Raw genomic sequence first — 24,143 nt, forward strand, 5'->3', positions numbered from 1 at the left:
GGGTCAGATTGGGTTGGTGGATGGGTCACAAAACACAGAACTTTCCTCTGAGACTTTTCCCAAGTAGGTTGGTGTTCGTGACCGTGTGAACTTTTGTGACCCTTGACTCATTGTAACTGTAACTTTACTTGCCTAAACCTCCCCTGCATCTACCAAACTGCAAATAATACCAAAATAATTCAGAGGGAGAGCAATGCTGCAGCATGGTCACATGCATATTCAATGTCTACTGAATTTTATACTGACCAACAATAGATTAAAACATTTTTTAAGTGCAGCATTTAGTTAAAGAAGGAGCTTGCCAAGGCAAGTTGTAGAATTAAATGAGGAGATGGTTATGCTGTGTATCCTTCTGTATCTGCTTTTAATAACTCTCTAACATCCTGAAAATGCTCCAGAACGTGTGTGTGTGTGTGTGTGTGTGTGTGTATGTATGTATCCAGGGCAGCTCTAGATAGCGGCGTTAAATTAGACCATGATAATAAGCTGTGGGAGTTGATGTGTTCCCCGAGGATTAGAGAAAGACTTCATCTGTCTGTCTTCTTCACTGACCTGACGCACACACACACACACACACACACACAAACATTTGCACACATAATTGATATAATACTTATACATGTATGAACAAGACTGGTTTAAAATCTTCTTAAGTGGGTTAATAATAATAATATCGGTGATGGAATGGCGCCATCGTTAATGTGATTAGTTACACCAGTGCTCTCCCTGCTGAGGCAAAATGTCCAGTTTATCGGGTCAATTCTCACTGCACATGCTCTCACTTGGGCGGATTATTCACCATCATGGTGTGGCATTTCATAGCTATGCAGATGACACATTGTTGTATTTCTCTATAGCATCCAATGACCCTAACAGTCGCAATTCTTTAACAGAATGCTCATAGTCATACAGCATAAGTACTTAAGGGGCTACTTCACTGATTTTCAATCAGCTTTTTATCATGACAATGTAGGAATTATGTGTAAATGTACTGTGGTAGACCTTCCTCCATCTAAATAGTATCTAAATCTTGCACGGCAGAGTTTCACCAGCTCTTGGGTTGTTGCTTGAACTACACTCTGTATTTCCACATTTTCAAACTGCCTGTCACCCATGCTGCCACCATGGACACAAAGAATATCGAAGTAAGAGACAAGACTGGACCTTTCTCTTTCTCAAACCAAACTCCAATCAAACTGTAAAAGTAGACAGTGCTGACAAATATTGACTAAAACTATGTTACTGCACTGCCTATTTCTCTCTTAATTTTTTTCAGAAACATATTTTAGTTTATCATGAGGGTTTGTGAACAGGAAGTGGGTGTCTGTTACTGTTTCCTGCATAGTGAAAATGGAGGCTGAAAAACTAGCTTACTTACATACCTCTCACATCAAATGTTTTCAGAAACATAATTTAGTTCCCTTTTTAGCTGTAATAGAGGGAGTTTGTGAACAGGAACCAGCGAGAGCATTTATTGGTCTGTGGTGGTGCAGTGCCTTCTGGTAGTTGTAGTTTTTCAACCTGTTTAACAAAAGAAAATTAATGCCAAAACCCCTTTTCTCTGTTTTCTCTAATCCTTCAACTCCAAAGATGTAGCGGGATCAAGGACAAATTAAATTTCATTTTTAAAACAAAGTTTTAAAAAAATGACCAATCAATCTACCTTCTACCTTCTACTTTATGTAACACCAATTTAAAAAACTTCATCTTTATGCATAGGCAGCCCAGTTTTGAAATACTTTCTTTAAGTTATTTAGGCTGTATGTGCAAATTACAACTATATAGTGCCTTATAACTTGCAAAACTGGTTCTACCAGAGCCAAAACATTCAGGTGTCTTCATAGATTACAAATTGAATTTCAGAATGCACAATGTGGCACTGAGATCACCAAAAGATTAAATCTTGCACCTGAACAGACTGTTGTTGGCACATAATGCCACTGCCAGACTCTAACCCAAAACAAGTAATAGAGAACACAAAGAAGATCTTTGGCTCACGGGCACCCCCGCCATTTTAGAGTCAATCAGCACCCACTTAGGCTGAGTGTCCACAGAGCATTTTTTAAGGCAGAAAAATGCTGGAAGGTTGCTGGGAACACCAGTGCTTTTCTAAAAAGTTTAGAGATTTTCAACCCGAAGCGCTCTGAGCAGCGGCACAAAAAAGTCGAAGTGCTCTGAAAAAAAGATGCTGGGCGCAGCGTTTTTTCTCAAGGCGGCTGCAAACGGCCACATATGCTCTCCTCGTAGGAAACAATTGAAAAAAGATGCTGGTGCTCAAAAGGAAAAATGCTTTATGTCCACTCAGCCTTGGTTGACTATCTCTCTCTCTCTCTCTCTGCTACTTTTCCGCAGCCTGCAGGTCATCAAGCACTACAACATTAAATGTACCAACAGTTTGGATTTTCAGAGAACCCTATCTTTTTCTGGATATAAACTGTTAAATGCGCAACCAGAGATGAGTCGAAAGATTTATTTTTTTAGTATTGCTTTTAAGTAACTCCAAGTTGCCTCCTGTATTTTATTACAATGTTTCATTCTCCTCTGTTTCATTGTATTCTAAATTATTTGCTTGCAATTTTTTTTATTTGGTTCATTTGAAGCTCCATCTAATGTATATAATAATGATAATAATAATAATAATATTAACAATAATGTTAATAATAATAACATTTTTAATTTATTTATTATTATTATTATTATTATTATTATTATTATTGGAGGCTCTGCTGGTTTGTTACCTTTGGACAGAGAGAGGCCAGCCATTTTTCTTGTTTCATAAGCGTGTCACAGATTCAATTTTGAATGACAACTGATTTTTTTTTAATTTACATTAAAAATATGACAAGAAATTCCAGGCTTCTAAGAAAAATATTTTGTAATAATAATTTTTTTTAACCTTTTTTACCTTAACTTTAAGTGTCAGTTCACCCATATTAGATTAGAAAAAAACAAAAAAAAACACAATTGTCTTTTAACTTTAGAGGCATCTATTCATGTAAATAATAATGCTTTTATTTGCCCGGGTTTTGAGTATTTTTGAGTCGTTAATTTTTCCACCTCCACCTTCAAAGAGAAACAAATATTTTTTTGTAGTGTTTACCGCAGATTTCATACAGACTATTTCTTTAGAAGAAAGAAACAAAACTGTCTATACTGAAGTCTTTTTCAGGGTTATCTTCATATACTAGGAGACAATTTCTGGAAAAACATGTTGTTCGTAAATTTTATGACTTGAATTAATCTTAATTCCATTCACTTCTGCGGTATGTATTGGCGTTTCTGCAAGACGAGATACCAATGGGGGAGTGAAAATATGGTGACTATAAAATGTGTTTGTATCTGTTTATGATATGTTTATAGTACATTTTTTCAGTTTAAGCTGACTTTTAAAGCTCCACTAATCAATATTTTCCAAACAAAAACTTATAAATAGAGTGTGTAATATGTAAATGGTCATGTGTGGTGACCACAGACACAGCTCTCCTCAGCTCTGTTGAGTAAATTCATTTCTTCCAGCAACTCAGGTTTAATATTTTGTTTTTCTGGCTCAAAACTTTACTGTTCTGGCTCAGTCTCAGTGCTCACATCAAGCAAAGCTGTAAAAAGCTACTGTACACTACCTGCTTGGCAGCAAACACACACATTTAGTGAGTAGTTGGTGAAAACGATGAGGTATTTAGCTGCTAAAGAGTCATATTTTTATAACAGAGCTAAAAATAGAGTGAATTTTGGACTAACATTGCTTTAATAATGCTTTAATCACAATGCTATAAAGGTCCATAAGTAATGCAATTTATTTTCACGCTTATTGACATCCTCTGTATTTAAGAGGCTGTATCAGGCTGAGTTTTAAAGCTAGACTGGTGATACTGGAACTGGAAGGCCGGCGGGACCAACAATGTCATGCTAGCTTCTCAGTAACAGGGCTAAATAATGCTCGAGATTTAGTCTAATTTTTGGTGATGAAAAAATGGTGACCTCATGATATCTGAAAGAAAATGAGTTCTGTTGGTACCCATGAGTTTCCCCTTTACAGACATGCCCACTTAATGCTAGTCCCATGTAGGTTTTTTTTCTTGTCTCTTTTTTTTCCCAAGACAATCTGTTAAGAATTGCTTTACCTTGTAGATTTGGACTTCAAAAATGTTTAAAATTGCAAAATAATAAAAATTGAAAGCATGCAATTGAAAACATGCAATTAAAAAAGGCGATTAATCACGATTCACTTTTGAAATTCTGCAAGTAATTATTAAAACAATTAATTGGTTGACAGCCCTAAGATAAACTGATATATAGAAGTGTATTTTGAAAGGAGAAAGGTGAACTTGACACGCTGTTCCCAAACATCCAGAACTGATGCAGGAGTGCACCTACTGGATTATATTTTGACGTGTAGTTCCAGTGACAAAGCAGCGGTATTTGATTAGTTGGGATGAAAACAAGTACACTGATTACTGGCTTATGATGACATCAAATATGAACAAATTTCAGTACAAAATTTTTCATAGGAAAATGTACAAGCAGTGCATAGAAACAGCCTGAAATGTAACTTATCATTGCCTCTATGTTGCATGACCGTGCTCTTTTCTTAATCTTAATCAAGTCATGTTTGCTAAACCGTAGAGATGTCAGATCAGAAAATCATCTCATTTTTCAACAGTCTCATGTGACATCTGTGGAGGGCACAGACAAATGACATCGTCCTGTTCATAGGAGGGTCAGATCAGAAAACAATAAAAAAAAAAAAAAAAGAAAAGAAAACATTATTAGAAAATGTGATTAATTGCGATTTAATATTGAAATTCTGTGATTAATCCTGATTTTTTAAAATAAATCGTTTGGGAGCCCTAATAAAAAGGGAAGCCGTTGAAAACTGGTGGTGGTCAAAATTACATTTCAGCCAATGCATTCTGCGTCGTTTGCTCTTCACACGGGCTGTTTACCTGCTGCTCAACCATGACTGGTCAATACTACTCAGACTAAAAATGTCATATGCAGATTTCTATGATGTGAGATAATGTCAATGGAAACTGTTTGCTAATATCTGGGCAGCTCAGTATCTGCATGATTGCGATGCAAAACACTGGGGAGAACAAACATCAGGGTTAAAAGGGAGTAAAAGGCTTTAAGAAACAAACCTAAAGTATGTTCGGAGTCCTTGAGATTTGCATACATGTGAACGAACATTGACATTAATCCCAGCATTTAGGAAGACGACTACTGCTACTCCGCACATGCTGGGAGGACCCCAACACATCCAGGCAGCTCACTGCATCGAGCGCAGTGAAAGAGGGAGGGGGGGGCTGAGAGAGAGATGGGAGGGCAAGGAATCGTAGGGGGCAGGGGGATGCTGCAGAGAAAAGGAAATCTCATCACACACACGTGAGCACTGTACAGAAAACGACTGATAATGCGCCATATAAAATGCATGAATGATTTGGCAGTTGCAAGGTTGATGGAATGTGTGTGTGTGCATCCGGTGCCTATGACATAAATGTGATCATTGATCCTATGCAGATGGAGAAAAGACAACTTGCATGTGGAAGATCAGCATCCGCTCTATGATACATGACACGTGGGTCTTCAGTAACATATACATCTCCTTATTCCCCCAGTGTTTGCGTACCCACTTATTTTGTAGTCACATTCACTGTGTATCTTTTTTCTTACTTTCTCTCTTTCAAACACACACACACACACACACAGATACCCCGTGTACCTCATTACTTTTACACTCTCCATCCATCATCCTCCTCTCCCTCCCTCTCTGTCTCTGACTGTGCTCTTATCAATGGGATTGCAGCAGTCAGGACATTTGCACTGAATTAACAGTCTTCCTCCACTCTACTCTGTGTGTTATTGGCGCCCCCTTTCTGCAGCCTGTCAGCACAACCACTGCTTTCTTCATACTGCAATGGCCCAAAACCCCTCTTACTGTACCAGCAGTCACATGAAATACTAATGAGTGGCGTAAACTGGCCAGTGAGATGTTAGTGTGCAGATGTGACCATTTCCTTTAGAAATAATAAAATACCATAAGATGATGCATGTTTGACGTGCTGCAAATTGTAATAAAATAAATTGTAATCCCCCCCCCCCCCTTTTTTTTTTCTCTCTGCAGTATGTGGCGTTGGCCTCGCTTTTCTTCATCCTCCTCTCCATCTCCACCTTCTGTCTGGAGACCCATGAAGCCTTCAACACCATCTACAACAAAACAGAGAACGTCACCATTGGCAATGTGACGCATGAGGAGGTACGCTGAAATTTTAGTGAATTGTTTTTTTTTTTTAAGTTTAGAGATGTTAATGCCACTCTACGGGACACTGCAGTGATCTATTGCTGTTCGATGGAGTTGGTTCATGAGACAGATTTACAAAAAATGAATGATCAAAAACACAAAGCCTAGGCAGAACAATCCTGGTTTATAGTCCCCAAAATGCTTGGTCCTATATTTCCCATGATGTAACATCCACCATAGTCATATAAGACACTCCCTGCAACCTAAAAAACAGTGCAGCTCTATACTAGTAAACTGAAATTTCTATGTAAAAAATGGTGGAATGCCCCTATAGTAAGACATAACTTTAATTGTTAGGAGGTTACTCATGACATAAAGAAGAGTTTAGTGGTGTAATAGTTGCCTATGCTCAATAGAGAAGTGTCTAACAGGCTTATTAGACAGTACAGTTGTACAGGATGAGAGACGTGAAAGGTCTCTTTTATAAACCAATATTAAACTGGGTTTCATAGCTGATGCTGTTTCATCAGGATTTGTGGTCAGAAAGGGCAAGGACTTTTTGCTGGTACTATTTAGTGTGATCGTTTTTTAGATTTAAGCCTCAACTTTATAACGGACAGAAGGGCCCCACCTGAGGATCTGAGGCTGTGAGCTGGCTTATAAGGGATCAACATTTCTGTTATGTAGCTTGGGGCCAGACCCAAACAAGCTTTAAAAGTGATCAAAATCTTAAAATCAACTCTAAAACGAACAGAAAGCCAACGGAGGGAAGTGAGCATTGTGGTGATGCGATGTCGTCTTTTAAAACCCGGTTAGTTAGGATGACAATTATATGAGTTACAGCATTTTTTCGTTCCTTTTGTTTTAGAGAGCCGCATATTTCGAAGAACCCGACCCCCAAAAGCATCACAACAACTTTCTTTTTTTTGTCTGTTAAATGCGTCTGTGTCCCTTCACTAAATGAACATCCCCAAACATCATCCAGCCTAAATATTTATCTTTTGTGAATCCTAGGATGGTAAAGGGATGGCATGCCTTACTCTGCCTATAAAAGGCTTACCTTGACATTCTTACCGTAACCCTAACTAGTACCATTCCTCTTGGCAAAACCAAACCAATCCAACCAATGAAGGCAACAAATAGCCAATCATAGGTAGAGCAGGGTAGGTCATTCCTCTGCTATCCTAAGATTTGAAAATTTGCGTTGGGTACAGTTGGGTCCCCTCAAGCTCAGGTTGGGTATCCACAATCTATTATGTATAGTTTAAGAAGTAAGTTTTTGGTGAACATGGTATTGTGCCTCTGGGCATGTCCCTTGTAATGAATGAATAAATGAATGAGAAAAGGTATTTAGAATCTACTAACATCACTTTTATTTCTTCTTCTTTTCTGCAGATAGTGTATGAGGTAGTCACAGATGGCTGGCTGACATATGTGGAGGGTGTCTGCGTCATTTGGTTCACCATCGAGGTGATGGCGCGTGTTGTCTTCTGTCCTGACAAGGCAGAGTTCTTCCGCAGCGCCCTGAACATCATAGACTTTGTGGCCATTGTGCCCTTTTACCTGGAGGTGGCGCTGAGCGGCCTCTCCTCCAAAACAGCCAAAGACGTGCTGAGCTTCCTGCGTGTGGTGCGCTTTGTCCGTATCCTGCGTATATTCAAGCTAACCCGCCACTTTGTTGGTTTAAGGGTCCTGGGCCACACTCTGCGGGCTAGCACCAACGAGTTCCTGCTGCTCATCATCTTCCTGGCGCTGGGCGTCCTCATCTTTGCTACCATGATCTATTATGCGGAACGCATCGGTGCCGACCCAGATGATCCGACAGCTGCGGCTCACACCAACTTCAAGAACATCCCAATCGGGTTCTGGTGGGCTGTGGTGACCATGACCACACTGGGATACGGGGATATGTACCCTGAGACATGGTCAGGAATGCTGGTGGGTGCCCTCTGCGCCTTGGCTGGTGTGCTAACCATCGCCATGCCTGTGCCCGTCATCGTCAACAACTTCGGCATGTACTACTCCCTGGCCATGGCCAAGCAGAAGCTCCCCAAGAAGAGGAACAAGCACATCCCCCGAGCACCACAGCCCGGCAGCCCCAACTACTGCAAGCCAGATGCCCTTGCCATGGCAACCGCTTCGCCACACAGGCTGATGGGCAATGTGCTTGGGCCGGGCATGGTGGGATCTGGCAGCATGATGGGTACTGGAGACTGCCCACTGGCACAGGAGGAGATCATTGAGATCAACAGGGCAGGTGAGTGTTTGACCAGACCTGATATCATGTGTGCATGCTTAAAAGTTCATAGCATGTGAATGTGAAGGTCAAAAAAAGTATTTAAAACAACAACATTTTGTAAGTAAACTGAATGAAATATATTTAAGAATTTCTGAAAACAAAGAATCTGATTGTGGAGGGCAAAAAAAATGTCCAAATCTTTCACCTCTACAACACTGATTGTCTCTCTTTGTCCCAGGATCAAACCTTTTGATGGAGATTATCTCTCAGTTTTCTTTTGGATTAAGTGATGACTTGTGTAGTCTATAAATTGTCATAAAATATTGAAAAATGCTGAATGCATAAAATGCATAGTCAAAGCCAGAAGTGACTTCTTCACAAAGTTCTTGCCTTGCCAACAGCTTGAAACCTACATTTATTAGTTAACAATTAACAATCAGACAAAAAGTTAAGCAGTATTTAAAGCTATAAACAGATTCTCAGCAGATGTTTTTGCTCAATAATTGACTGAAACAAATAATTATCAAGAGAGTTGCCTCCCTTCAAGCATTATGTGAATTGGTTAAAATTGTTTCAACACTAATTTAAATAGTGCTAGTAAAACAGATGTCTAAATCACTTATCTAATTTGAACCAATATCACATCTTGTCCCAAAACACATCAATTGAGCATCGTGAAAGTCACTCCAAAGGGTTTGGATGGCTGTGGTTGAGCCATAGAGGTTTAGGGATGTGTTTGTGTATTTGTGTGTATGGGCTTGGATGTTTTGTTGAACATGGCTTGCGTTGGTTTAGAAATGATTTGTTTTTGTATCAGATGACTCATCTTTTTCTTCTTGCTTTACGTTTTCTAAAGTTAGGCTTAATCCCAATACACCCCTTGTCCCTGCCACTTATAGCCCTTTCCCATCAAAATTAGTGCATACATGCAGGTTTTTCAACCATGGGTAAACCTGCTAAAACTGGGCTATAGACTGCATTCCCATTGCCAGTGACAGACCTCTAAACACAGTGCTGCAGCAAACGAGTGTGACTTTGTGTCAGCGTGTGTGTGTGTGTGTGTGTGTGTGTGTGTGTGTTTGTGGGTTGTTTTGTTGGTGTGTCTGTGTGACATCGTAGATGGACCGGAGAATGGGTAAACAGTAAAGAATGTGGCGCAGACTTGTTTGGATCAATGTTTGCGCTGCTTAGGGGTAGGAGAGAACAGTTAAGCAGTGGTGGTCCGTCATAGCATCTCGCTGATAAAGGAGCTGAAATTAGTGTGGTCATCTGAGTATCGCGTTCACATCAATGCTGATCATAGCTGGAGGTGATAAATTCCCTTGTCTATTGCTAAGCAGCATGCGAATGCCAATTGTACACTTAACCATTGAAAGAAACCCACATATATTTTCTTCTTAAAGTTTTAAAAAGTACGATAAGCAGTGTTCTCTTAGTTTATTTCTTTTCAATGTATTATGGTCATTATCTTTATAACAAACATTACAAAAAATACTAGTAGTATGCTAATGCCTCAGTGGCTAACTATCTAGCATGCTAAAGTGGCATTGTTATTGCTGATTTGTGCATGACAGTCACACATTTTGTTATATTTACATGGTGTATTCCCCCTTTGATGACATGTGATGCCCCAAATTTAACTAAAATCCAACAGCAAAATTGCTGCACTTTTGGCACTCCTTTAATATTAATGCAACCCGGCAGGGTAGAAGCATGGGTTGCTAATATTAGCCTATGGAGCAAAGCTAGTAATGCCTTGGAATGAAGCAATGTCCTTTTTTTATTTGATGACTTGGTTGATCAATCAATAGCATGAAACTAATGTTGTGGACGAATTAAAAGTGTCTAAATGTCAATCTGATAAATGACAATGTCATTGTGATAAAACCATTGTTGCCATAGTCATGTCTATTATGTAAACGCCATCAGTGACAATGATGATTTTAATGCTGTATCACAGTCTTGAAGAGTTATCCCATTTCATAGAAGATTTCAGCCATTGCCCCTTCTAACTGTTCTGAGAGGCAAACGTACATTCCAAAATAAGGGGTAGGGGTAAAAATTAGAAATGGCATTGGTCCTTAATCACTGGAGTGGCTTTAACAAAAATAGTTATATAAAAAGTTTTTTTTTTTTCACTTTCTCATCAAACAGATGACCAGAGGTCAGATTTCAAGCACTGAAGTAATGTGAGGAGTGTGTATCTAACAAGTTTTGAAGCTGTAAATAACTTGCTGATGTCCTCGTTCTTCCTAGAGAGGAGAACACTAAAATAGATTTTAATTTACGATGGGACGAGAGAGCTGAAAAAAAAGGCTTATTACATTTTCTCGAAAAATCCATCTCTTCCCTCTCACATCCGGATGCCGTACCACCAGGGCTGACATGTTCAGATAATCCTGGATTGGGTCTTTATAGATATACAGTATATTCTGCCTGTCGAAACATTGATCCAGGTCATCTCGTCTCTGCACTGCTGTTTTAATTGACATGTCCATCATCTGCACTGATGCACCAATGTGTGTGTGTGTGTGTGTGTGTGTGTGTGTGTGTGTGTGTGTGTGTGTGTGTGTGGCTGTTTGCTGCTTGTGGTGGAGTCGCAGTGTGTGCCTTTACAGGATTTAAGGTTTAGAACTATGAATAGCCCTGAGATTGGCTTGCCAGCACAGTGTCTGACAGCAAACTGACATGTAATCAGTGTGTGTGTGTGTGTGTGTGTGTGTGTGTGCGCGTGTGTTTGAGCACTTAAATACTTGCTTCTAAGTAAGCATTTGCACATGCATTATTACATACCATATGTTCCTACTCTTTGGTTCTGCGCGTTTTTACACCAAAGATGTGCAAAATGCAATTGATCACATTGAAGGGATAGTTTGGATTTTTTGAAGTGGGGTTATATGGGGTACTTATCCATAGTAAGTGTATTACAAACAGTAGATGTCAGTCAGCATGCCCCCAGTGTGGAGAAGTCGGCTGGAGTCTGACACAGAAGCTAAGCAATGCACTGCTGTGGAGGGGTCAGCGACAAAATGGTGTTTTAGTCACCTTATAAAATCAGCTGTTAGTTGTGTCCCCTCTGGAAAGTACATTTGCATGTTTGTTTTTCTGGTTTGACTTTTTTTTTAGATGGCCAAAATACATTTTGGACATTGCTTTGCGTCTGTGTCTGCGCTCCTGCCACTTCTCCAAACTAAGGGCCATCCACTGTACACTACTATTACTACTACTAATGTTAATAATAATACCGTTTTGACCTGAATATAGGACGACCCTCATTATAGGATGATTCCCCCTTTTTCAAGCCTCATCTTGATTTTCTGAGGACCAAATCTTGTTTTAATAAAGAAAATTCTTTTTAATTCAAAACAATAAAACACAATGAAAGCAGCAAGGGGGTCTTTTGTTTTTAACTTTTAAATTAAACTTTTTAACTTTGAAATATTTTTTTAAAAATAAAATAAATAAATAAAAAAACATTAGGTTGTCAAATTTTAAATGAAATAAAAACCTGTATACCATATTCATTGTTGTAAATGAATGCTCATGGTAGGCTGATTTATATACCATGACAATCAAACAAACTGTAGTGTGTTTTGGGATTTTTTTTTAATCCTATATTCACTCACCTTCCTGTCAATCAATCAATCAATCAAGTGGCCGGTTTGCAGGCCGCTGTAAGCTTTTCTTTGACTGTTGGCCTTTTTCAGAGGGTCTTTTTCGGCTTTGTTTGGGATGGAAACCGTGTTTCTCCACCCTGACACTGTTGTCAGTTTTGATTGACAGCTCCTGTCATGAGGGGCACATTCAGGTTTCTGGTATCAGGTGCTACCTGTTGGTGTGGGGTGTTCTTGCAGAAGCAACATAACAATAAGAGCCAAACAGTAATGCAGAACTGAGACCAGACAAAATTTAAAGTAGAGTTTAATTAAGAGAAAAATAATTACAAAACAAAAATAACAATAACAACCAATACCACTAATAGTAAATGCAATTTGAAAAAATAAAAGCGGTAAACACAGAAATTATAGTACTAATAATACAATTAAACTAAAGAAAATTAAAGAAAAAGAATAAATTAAAATAGATGAATTAAAATAGACACACAGCTAACGGAAGCCAGATCGAACAGCATTTGCTCACATAAGCTGACTTTGGATACCTCATATAACCACATTTAAAAAAAATCCAAACTATCCCTTTAAGTCTGTATGAACAAATCGCAGCATCAGTGGCACAACTAAAAAATACCATCTGCACTTGCTTTTTTATTTCAACATGAACAAAATGCTTAAATATTAACTTTTATGAACTTTGATATCAAATCTTTGAAATCAGCTTTGATGAATATTGTCAGTAGGGAGAGCCAGAGAGTCCAAAACTTTTCAGGTGAACAACTGCGACACGATAAATGTCTTCCAGGACAGACTGTCTCTGTTCTCCCCACATTCAGTGTGTGGTTTCTGCGAGGGCGGGCTGCTCGCTCTGTCTTCTGATGGCTGTGTGGCCATTCAGGACAGCTAGAAAGCACAAACGCAAAACATTTCGGACATGGTCGACAACACGTCCAGTTTATTGTGTGGAGACCGTGTCCTGTGTGTGTGTGTGTGTTTGTGTGTGTCCACCCCTCTGGCCTGTATCTGTAACTGTTGAGCAGTAAATCATATCAGATTAGATTTGACAGCTGTGTTGACAGCTACAAACAGTTTCCCCTGTAGCCATCTCCCCTTTTGTGTGTGTGTGTGTGTGTGTGTGTTTGTGTGTGCTTGTGTGTACAGTCCGCTATATGTTGTTTTCCCCTCCTTTGTTTAGTCTCTCGTTTAGTGCTGTTAAATGCTATGCGTGAGTGTGTGAAGCGTGTGTGAGGCGTGTGTGTGTGTGCAGCCTGCTCTGCTGCAGTGTGTTGGTCATGTGATCAGGATAGCTATCACAAGGCACTAACGTTCCTCTACCCCCCCCTTCCCCCTCTCCTCTGTCGTTCCTTCATCCTCTCTTTTCCCCTTTTATTTTCTTTTTTACCTCCTAATCATTTTTTCCCTTTCCACTCCTCTTTCATCCCGTTTCTCCTTTTCTCATCTCTAAATCCCTTCTCCTTGTTTTCCTCTGACTCGCTCCTCACCACCTCCGCTCTTATCTCCCTTTTCCATTTTTATTGCTTTTATGCTCTCAACCTTACCTTCCCTCTTTCTCTCAATGGGTCCACCCCCTGCATCCTCCTCCTCCTCCTCTCTCCCGGCCATTAATCTTCTCTTCCTTTACATCCCCTCCTCCTCACTCTATCCCAACTTCCCCGCACTCCCTCTCTCTTTCCCGTCTCTCACACATACTCTGTTTGTTGTTGCTCTCTTCCCCATTTTCTCTCATTCTGACATCTTTTCTGTATCCTTTCCTCACTACCCTTCCTCTCTCATCCTCTCCTCCCATCTCCCTTTTTCTCACCTTTTCCCTTCTGTTTTCCTTGCTGTTTGTTTTTGCTTCCTTCCTTTTTCTCTCTCAATTTGATATATTTTCTGTATCCTTCTCGATGTTTCCGCTTTTCTTTTCTCCCCTCTTCTTCTTTTTCTCCTCCCCATTTTTTATCTCCCTCGTTTTGATATCTGTTCTGTATCCCCTCCATGATACCTCACCTCTCTCCCTCTATCTCTTCTTTTTCTTCTCTCGCATCCTCTCCTCCCATTTCCTTTCCTCTTTTCCTCCTGACTATTCCACATTTCCTTTCGTTTTCTCCTGCTCTTTTCTCCTTTTTTGTTTCCTTGTTTTCCTCTCACTTTTCTGTACCCCCCCCCTTCTTCTCTCTAATTCTCTCCTTCTATCCCCTTTCCTCTCCTTCTGTCTCTTCTCATCTCCTCTCCACATCTTTTTTTGTTTTCTCTCCTCTCCTCTTTTCTCCTCTCCACCCCACCCCCCTCTCTTTTCCCTCACCCTGGTATCTCTTCTGTACCCTTGTCTCTCTACGTTTGTTCTTCTCTTTTCCCGCTCTCTCCCCTTTTCTCTTCTTCCTTCCATATCTTTTTTGTTTTCCTCTGTATTGTTCTTCTTCTTATATCTTCTCTGTTTCTTATCCTCTTCTCTCCTCTCTCATGCTTTCCTCCCACCTCCTTTCCATTTCTATTTCCTTCTTATCATCTTCCCCCTTTATGCCCTCCACGTTTCCTCTCCTCTTTTTTTACCTTCTTCACAACAACTTTTTCTTCCTCTCTCCCTGCACCATTTCTCAATTTTCCTCCTCCTCCCCCGTCGCCTCCTCCCTGCTCCCCTTCCTATCGAATCCCCCCTCCCAGATTCCAAGCAGAATGGCGATGCGGCAGCTAATGCGGCGGCCCTGGCCAACGAGGACTGCCCCACCATCGACCAGGTCCTCGGGGACGAGCGCAGCCCGGCCACGGGGGGCCTCGGCTCCACCACCAGCCGCGAGCGCTACCCGCACGACCGGGCCTGCTTCCTGCTGAGCGCCGGGGAGTTCCAGCGCACGACGGACGGGAACGTTCGGAAAGGTAGGAGGGGGGAGGGGGGGAGGCGGAGGACAGAGGCTGGGGGAGGAGGGGGAGCGGGGTGGTACTTGAGCGACAGCAGCGGGCCGTCGCTCGATGCATGGTCCTAAACGGGGTGTGCTGAGAAGTGTGTCAAGTGTGCATAAACACCAACAATCACAGGAGCACACACGTGTCCAATTAAAAACATGCATACAGGTGGTGGACAAAATAATAGGAACACCTAATGCAGTCACAGACACACATGCTGATACAGTCTGTGCAAAGGAAGCACCCTACAGAGAAGCTAAAAAATACATAATAATAGGACATAAAAAGCACTCAAGATGTCTCTTTACTAAAACTGAGACACATAACACACATAACATGTGACCCCCCCCCCTCCACATATCTCTGTGTGAGAGCCCAGCATCACCACAAGGCTCCCTCCCTTCACACCAACAACATGAAGCGCTCTCTCCTGCGGCACAAATAACAGTTTAATACAACAATTCCTCTCATTCACACCGTCAAACTCCAGCTGTAGTAGAACTCCTCCTTCATGCATTTCTCCTGCATCTGTACTGCAGAGCTCCTGCAGAGGCTGCTGCAGCACTGCCATGTGCGCTGCTGTTGAATAAACTGGATTGTACTCTAACACAAAGTATTCATGGCAAGTTGTTTTTTGTGAATTGTGGTCGAATAATGCTTTATTTAGACTCTGCAGATGATTCCTCACTGAGGTGGGTCAACAGCAACACCACATGCGGGGTTACATTCTGTGTGTCTGTTCCGTCTTCTGTGTGTTCAACTGTGTACGTACAGCTAAACTGTTTCATTTCAAAGCACTTCCCTTATAGTGTTACTTGTTTGGTACAGAGAGGTATACAATGTGGATATGGAAAACATTTTTGACTGTCAACAAATCCCATGAAAAGGGGCACCCACAGCGGCCATGGTGTCAATTCCCTTTCACACTTAAGCTGTCCTATTGAATAAAGGCAAAAAGCCCCAAAAATAATCTAAAAAAAAAAACCAACAAAAAAAACATGAATAGTAGGGCGTGACTGATACGAATTTCTTTGGTGCTGATACCAATATTAGGGAGTTAAAAATCCCAACACAGATATTTCGGCCGATAACAATTTTTTAATAAAAAAAAAATAAAATAAAATCATAACTTTTTTGGATCCCTCAAACAAAATTAAAGGCAGAACATTTTACTGTTTTACAATGCTTTTTCAAAAATGAGTGCAGGAATTTTTTTTTATTGTAAACAAATAAATAAAGCAGCATATAAACAATTCTAACATAACATTCTTTTTACAGGCCCTCTTTGGTTTTTTGGCTTTTTCATAATAAAGAACTATAATGACATGACAAATTGATGTGCAAAATTGCAGAAAAAACAAAAGAAGATTATCATCAGTAGTTTGCTCATATTAGCTAAAATCCTAAATGCTTTCCTGGTATCAGGTGGCCTCATGAATTGAGACTTTTGTTGTGAACGTGTGATGATGTTATTACCGCATAACCTCATAGAGGAGGGTTTGGGCTGGATGAAGGTCAACAAATGGCATGAGAAGACATACTGACAAGTTTTCAATGAGTCCCTGGGATCAGTGTTGGACTTGTTTGTCATGAAGTGTAATTTATTGCTCATTAATAGTTACTCCTCAAAAGTAATGGTATAACTTATTACACTGTGAAATCTGACAAGGCGAATTTCCTGAAAAAAAATGCGGAGAGAAAAAAAAGTTACTGAAAAAAATCTAATTTAGCCACAGTTTCATAAACTCCACTCATTCACCAGGTGTAAGCATTCTGTTGAATGCCATTTCTGAAACCCATGAAAAACACTGTGAGATCTGACAAGTTGATTTTTCTTTGGAAAAAAAAGGAAACCAATTGAATTAAAAAATGCAAGTAACAATAACTAATCATTTTAATTTATATTAACTTTATATCTAATTGTTATGCTTACTTAAAATTTAGTCATATTTACTTAATTTTGTGAATTTGTTGCAACTTAAATGATGTTTAATTATATCAACACGTGTGTTTTAGCAGCTTCAGTTCACCACGTTTATTGTGCTGTATATCTGTCGTCTGCTGGTTGCAAGCAAATATTTTTGTTTTCTTAAACAGGTTAACAAAACAGAACACACAGATATCCTAACTTCATCATTGGCTCAGTTCTCTTTGTCATGATCAAGTTGACTAACTTGATTAACTGAAGTTTCTAACACTGAGAAATAACAAGGTCATTCCACTTGTCATTTTTAAGTTGCAGCAACTTCTCAAAATTAACTTCACAATTAAATTTTAAGTAAACTCCAATTAGTTATAAAGTATACATATATTCAGATTTATAACTTACTTTCCTTTTTCAAGGTAATCAGTTTCCAAGGTTATTTTAAGTGAGATCAACTTTTCAGATTTTACAGTAATTTGTTACACTACTCATGTTATTATTTTTCCGTTACACCTCACAAAAATGGTAATTGGGTCCTTTCTCCTCAAAATTCAGGCTTCATTTGTGCACGTCTGTGTGAATGTAAGTTTAATCTCCAGAAAGCGCAGCTAAGGCTTCATAGCTTGCACATCGTTTTTTACTTTCTGTTGCCTTTGACCAGCACTTTCCCAAAAATCTGACAGATAGATTGAGTCATTTGTGTATGAAATCATTTTAGCATCATTTAGGTATCATTTTAGCAATGTTTTATCCACCATACATCCTGAAGAACGTCTGGGGGGAATTTATTCAAATCTGGTGCAAAGTCCAAGTGAAAAAAAATCCAATTTGATTATCAAAGGTCGAAGTCGATGTGACCTTGATTTTTTTTTTTTTTCAAATTTGGTCCAAACATCCATTTGAACACAACAATAACCTGATCTCATGTGTCCACCTTGAAACTGTGCTGATTGCAGAGATCGTCTGTGCTGCCAGGGGGAAGATGAGTGTGAAACATCCGCTGTTTAGAATTTGTAGCTCCTTTGCAGCAACATCCATATTTGAGCCTGCTGTCTTTTGTTAATAGCTCTTAAAATGCATCTGAAAGCAGCACAAGTAAAACCGTTGTCAATCCAGGTTCCAAAGGGTTAACACAATTTAAAAAAGAAAAACGTATTATGTACGGACCTCAACTGCATTATGATTAACGCATTAACACCGACAGCCCCAGTGATAATCCATAAAATTTTTATTAGCTACTGTATTAATTTAAGTTCAACAAAACAGGAGCAACACTGGTGGATAACTCATATGGCACAACATAATTATATCGCAATTTTCCTTATTTTGAACATCGAGGAAAGCCAAAATGGTAATTTATAATAAAATATTATTTACACAGCCCTGCACATAATACTTGTTCATAGGATGCAGTCATAGTTAACTCTGGTGTTTTCATGGGATTTGATTGACGATAATAAGAATATAAAATATCTCCAGTATTACCAATTACCATCATGTGCTGACTTGCAGTGTCAGAATGTTGAAATGTTTGTGTCTGGATGTGTTGTTTTGAAATGAAACTCGTTGTGTTTAAATGTTCAGTGTTTTGAATCTGATCTGGCAGAACGGTCCGATCAGATGAGTGTCACTCTGTTCTCAGTCATCACATCCAGCATCCTCACTGTTCTGCTCGCTCCATCTCTCTCTCAGTCTGTCACTCACTCCACAGTTTATCTCTCTCACTTTCCCAAGCTGCACATCATTAACTCTTCATTCTTCCTTTCTCTCTCCTCCCAACATTTTATTCTTTCTTCTGCTTTTGACATCCCATTTTCCTTCACCTTTTTCTCTTATTGCTTCTCCTTTTTCCTGTTTTCCTGCCTCATCCTTGTTTCATTTTTCCCCTCCATGTTCCTGCTATCATCCTACCCACTGACACCTTCTCCCGCTAACCTTTTTATTCAACACCCTATACACTCCTCTAAACACTCCCAACATGCTATTTCCCCTGACTTGCTCACACAAACACACAACGAAATTCACACAAAGATTGCTCAGAGTCCAGCAGTGTGACCTCCTCCCTGGGAGAGGAGTGGTTCAAGCCGGAGGGCCCTCTGCTCCAGCAGGAGCTCAGTGTTCACTCCACCTCCTCTTGGATCAAACCGTAGAAACACGGAGGTAACACTTCCACACAGTCAGTAATACAGCTTCAACTCACTGACAAACCAATGATTCCATTAAAGCCAGCTTGATTAGAGGCGGCTGGGTCAGACTTGTTTGGGAGTGTATTTAAACTGATTAGAGGAGATTACATTAAACTCAAATGGGTTTGACTAAATGACACTAGATTAGATTCAGACTAAAATAGATTTATAGGGTAACCTTTATAAAAAAAAAATTCACCTGGACCCTATTTTGCAATGTTTTGCATCTAAGTGACTAACGGGAGCAACAATTTTTGATACTGGTTAAGTACTGAGTGAGGCTACTGAAGCCACAGTGGCTAAATAGCCTGCGTGCAAATGAGCACCGCCAATGTACGTCCACTAACAGAGACAAAGTAAAACTTACAAAAGCTGTCTTGGTTTGTATTTCCACTGTTAGAACAAAAAACAACTCTGGTTCGGTCAAAGTAAAACCTTAACTCTATACACGCTTAAATGATTGTTTATGTACATGGAGTTTGGTGGGTTTGGTGACAACGATTTTGTGACCGTTTCTTGTTCAACAATCTTGTGTTTTATTTATTATAGTGTTTTTATTTAATGATCAGCGAGACCTGAATTCTTCTTTTCGTTCTTTTCATGCACTGTATGGCTGGAGTGACAATAAATGGTCGACCTCTGTTGGGATTGTTACATAATTTTGTCCCTTAACACTTAAAATAACAATCTGAGCCTGTCAGTGGCAAAACCAAACACTTTTAGTTGCCATAATTTGGGGGTGCACTATTGCCAGCAAGTATTATATTACATTTCAAAAATTTGATTTAAAAAATTGTTGTTCCCAATAGTCGCCTACACACAAAAACATGGATAAATATAACACAGGTTGAAAAATACCAAAGTTACCCTTTAAAGCAGACTAGATTACATTCAACTAGACTAGATTCAGTTAGACCAGATAAAACTAGATTATAATAATTTAGATTACATTTAACCTGATTTAATTAGACTAGACTAAACTACATTGCATTAGGCTATATTAGACTAGATCAGACTATATTAGATTATAATAAAGTCGGATAAGATTAGAACAGATGAGAACAGACTAGATTAAATTTGCATAGTTTAGACTGCACTAAAATAGGTCAAATTAATATAAACTACATTAGATGAGTATAGATTAGAAAAGACCATACAATAGGTAAAACTAAGACTAAAGCACACAGCACATGTGCACAGTAAAATATGACAGTAAAGTGGAGGATTAAAAATAAATTAGATTTTTTTTTAAAAAAAAAGAACAATCAAGTGAAAAAGTAAAGAAAACAAGAGTTTCAACCTCATAAACAATATTAACATCAGGACAGACAATATGAAGCCTCACAACAGACAACACACACACACACACACACACACACACACACACACACACACACACACACACACACATGATAGGCTTTTTATATTGTTACAATTCCACACACACACATACATACAAACACACACACTGGTTGAATGTATAAGGTGCATGCAGGTTGCTTGTTATTGTAAAGCTTTTAAGTGTGGTTCAGCATCATATGATGAATAATAGTGGTGTGTAGGGAGGGGGGCATATGCGTGGTGTGTGTGTGCATGCATGTGTGTGAATATATTTGTTGTCCATACACAGCCAAAGGCTTGACCCAAGCATCAACTTGTCTGTTTTAATTGGGCCACAAAGGATTTATATCAAACAAATTAATGTAGCATAAAGCTAATTATACGCACAATCCATACTACAGAACATCTCTTTGCACAGACAGTACAAACAACATACATATATATACAGGTAAAGTATATGGAGTTATATTTGTGGATCAATTTTGTGCACGCAATGGGACATTTTGGTAATGTCAGAACATTACTTTTTATAGGCATGATTTTGGAGAGAATGATCATTTTCACTTTTAACATCTTATTATTTATAAAGATTCATAAAAGTATGTATAAATGTAATCAAAACTGTGTGAATTAGTGATGTGCACCTGCTCCATCCAGCTACCAATCTCTCCCTCAGGACCCCCATGGCCCTGGATACACTGCCATTCAAAACGGCAAAACATCATTATGACTGACTATATGTAGCACATCCTGGCTGACAGCTGAGTTAGCTGTTAGCATAGGAGCCACTCACTCACCTACTTGCCCTCTGGAAGTCACCACATCATCAAACTGCTAGAACCAAATATTTGGCATGGATATATTCCAAACGATTTCTGCACTGAATCAACGCTGTACCTGGGGTGTAGGCTATGCGTAAATGCCAACTTTAACACATGTTTCCATTAACACGCCAATGCGCAAATTGAAATTGTGAATATAAAATAAACCTCATCGAAACGAGTCAATTTCAAGAAAAAAAAACCTTATTGCAAAAAAAATGTTTTAAAATTTACACTCACATGAAATGATATTTCAAGTGAATCAAAAAAGCCATATTTTGCAGAACTGCAATGGAAACACTTTTTTTTGGCTTTTATAGATCACATGATGCTAACTATGTGCTTGTCAGTAGAAATTGGCTCCCTCATGATGCAGCAGGACCTACAAGAGGTGTTATTGCATTGCAAACTCTTCAAAAGTTGAGCAAATAATCCAGAAGTTTTGAATCAACAATTCCCCTGTGAAATCGTGGACTATCACCTCCCAGAAATCCTTCATACGTAGCTGCTCCCACTTATAAGGGGCTCGCATTTCCATTATCGCTCCATAACACGCCTACGTTGCATTTGATTGGAAATAATGACGGCTCATGTGAAAATACTTAAGTTTTAAACTACTTAAGTTTTGCCCAAATGTGACCACATGTTGCAGCAATACACTTTTGAAAACTAATAACCATATCCCTTGCTGGAAACAAAATCAAAAACCTTTAAAATCTTATGTGAATTTGCCTGGCTTGATATGAGTTGAGGAAATGTCCACTAGCATCTAGGCTCATTTATGCAACAAGAATGTTGTAGGCCTATGCCTTTGACGATACTAAACTCAGTATCGTCAGCAGCACTAACGCAGCTTGGTAGTCCGCCATTGTTGTTATTGTTGTCCTTCTACTTGTGCATGACTGTTTGTCTGAATCGTAATGCACAAAGTGTAGCTGTGATGTTACCGTTGCATTGCAAGTTTACATGGCAACAGAAGGGGTGGCTTTTTTAATAATTACACTCTGGAACCCGACTTTACAAGTTTATGTTTTCAGGCCCAAAAGGCCATTGTTGTGTGAATGAAAGGCCAGATCTCAACTAAAGTTAAACGTTTCATGCAAGAACTGTTGCTGTGTAACCAGCCCCTTAATAAGCTTGCAGGCAAGCTTGAGAGTGCACAAAACAGAGTAACTGAGAGGAGCTGTGGGTAATAATTAACATGCAAATAAATGTTTTTTGTTTTTTTCAAGTTCAATTATTCTTGCATGATGATTTCTCCATTATGTGCTTGCAAAAATTACTTTTCACTGCCCATGTCCCATCTCCTGCTCAGAAACGTGACACAAATATAATGTCATAGTTACACATTATGTTCGATGTGAAGGCAGACTATAGACTATAGGCTGATAAGTGAGTTTTACTGATCATAAACAACGTCAGCTGACAAAGTAGCCAAATCGCTGCAACAGGAATCATTGTTCAGTAAACACACACACACACACAAACACACACACACACACACATCCTTGCACTGCTTACCCAACTGCTCACACTCAGTCTGCGAGTATGACTGTGTGATTAAATGCACGCGTCTATGTACTGATTATTAGTGTGCGTGTGTGTGTGTGTGTGTGTGTGTGTGTGTGTGAGAGAGAGAGAGAGAGAGAGAGAGAGAGAGAGATATGGCCTCCCTCTTTACACCTCCAGTATGTTGTAACCACCAGGGTGAGCAGGTCCCGGGGTCAGAGTGGGTGTAAAGGTTAAAGTTCACAGTGCGGGTACATGTGTGATGCGTGCTGTTGCTGTTGTTGTTATTTTGTTGTTGTTGTGTTACTGTCTCCCTCCCCAGGTTGTGTCAGGTCATGCGTTTGTACGTTGGCTCTTGTTGGTCTGTGTTACACTATCCATCTGTCTGTTTGTCTGTCTGTTTCTCTATTTTTTTTCTTTGTTTGTTTCTGTCTGTGTGTCCGTCCTTTTTCTGTGTGTGTCTGTATTCCGTGTGTAGCTGTCTTCCCCTCTTCCTGCTCCTCCTCTTCCTCCTCCTTCTCCTCCTCTCACCCAGTCTCTTCTCACTCTGGTACTTACAGATAGGGGGCATCATGTTTCCCCCTCCCTGAAAGCACTTTGGCTCCAAAAGTCAGTCTGGTTCCAAATGGGCCAAGGAGCTCTTATTCCCAGACTGCTTTTGGGGAGCGGGTGCCTGGTCTTTCCATACTTTGCGTTATGATACTTTGATTTGCACACTTTACAGTGCAATAATGACTTATTGTCATATTGACATCAATCAACTATTATATTATTGGGAATTAAAAACAAGTATTTTGCATGAAAATACTTAGTTTTTTTTACAAAATAATTTAACAAAAGTATAAAAAAAAAAATAGAAATAGAGTAATAAATGGTAATTCAGTTAAACGTGTTATGAAATGGGTGCCAGAGTGAAAGCGACTGCTGCGCACCGGTTGGCTCCTTGCCCGGCCAGGCCAGTGAGAGCTGGTTGCTGATTGGTTGGTTGGTCGGTTTCCTCTGTCCTCTTCTCTGGAACTGAGCTCAGGTCAGTTTTTACAGCTCAGCCAACAGAGACCACTGTTTGTTTGTTTTTTACAGCAGACTTGGCTCCAACCATTGCATCAGGCCCTGGGCTGATTGGATCTTTCAGGGAACAATTTTGATTATTTACAGAAAAAAAAGTTCCCAATTGCACTTTAAAATGAAAAAAAAGTGTCTTTTGCAGCTGAGCCGTGTCTACTCTCTCTCAGGCTGGGCTTAAACACTGACTGCTGTAGTGCTTCGAAGGTCTACGTAAGCTAACAAGACAGCTAAAGTTAGCATTTCTAGTACAAAAAACACCAAAGATCTATCAGGTTGTTTGACAGAGCAGCAGATAGATGAGC

The 24,143-nt window shown here is 39.5% G+C and overlaps 1 protein-coding gene across 7 annotated transcripts in view; it reads left to right on the top strand.

The window, feature by feature from the left end:
• Nucleotides 1–24,143, top strand: part of LOC121957289 (voltage-gated potassium channel KCNC1-like) — a 109,241-nt gene that overhangs the window by 37,170 nt on the left and 47,928 nt on the right. For 6 of the 7 annotated variants that reach the window (XR_015779634.1, XR_015779635.1, XM_088091039.1 and 3 more), the window contains exons 2-4: nucleotides 6,122–6,253; nucleotides 7,634–8,495; nucleotides 14,756–14,968. Coding sequence is in view for 5 of the 7 variants with exons in the window: in XM_088091039.1 (XP_087947165.1) it covers nucleotides 6,122–6,253; nucleotides 7,634–8,495; nucleotides 14,756–14,968 (1,207 nt within the window). In the remaining 2 variants the exon portion in view is untranslated. Of the gene's footprint in view, nucleotides 1–6,121; nucleotides 6,254–7,633; nucleotides 8,496–14,755; nucleotides 14,969–18,950; nucleotides 19,070–24,143 lie in introns of those variants that run through there. The other variant, XM_088091041.1, reaches the window with a different exon arrangement.

The sequence above is a fragment of the Plectropomus leopardus genome, chromosome 18 (assembly GCF_026936395.1).
Source record: "Plectropomus leopardus strain MGB_pleo_1.0 chromosome 18, ASM2693639v1, whole genome shotgun sequence".
Classification (NCBI taxonomy): Eukaryota; Metazoa; Chordata; class Actinopteri; order Perciformes; family Serranidae; genus Plectropomus; species Plectropomus leopardus.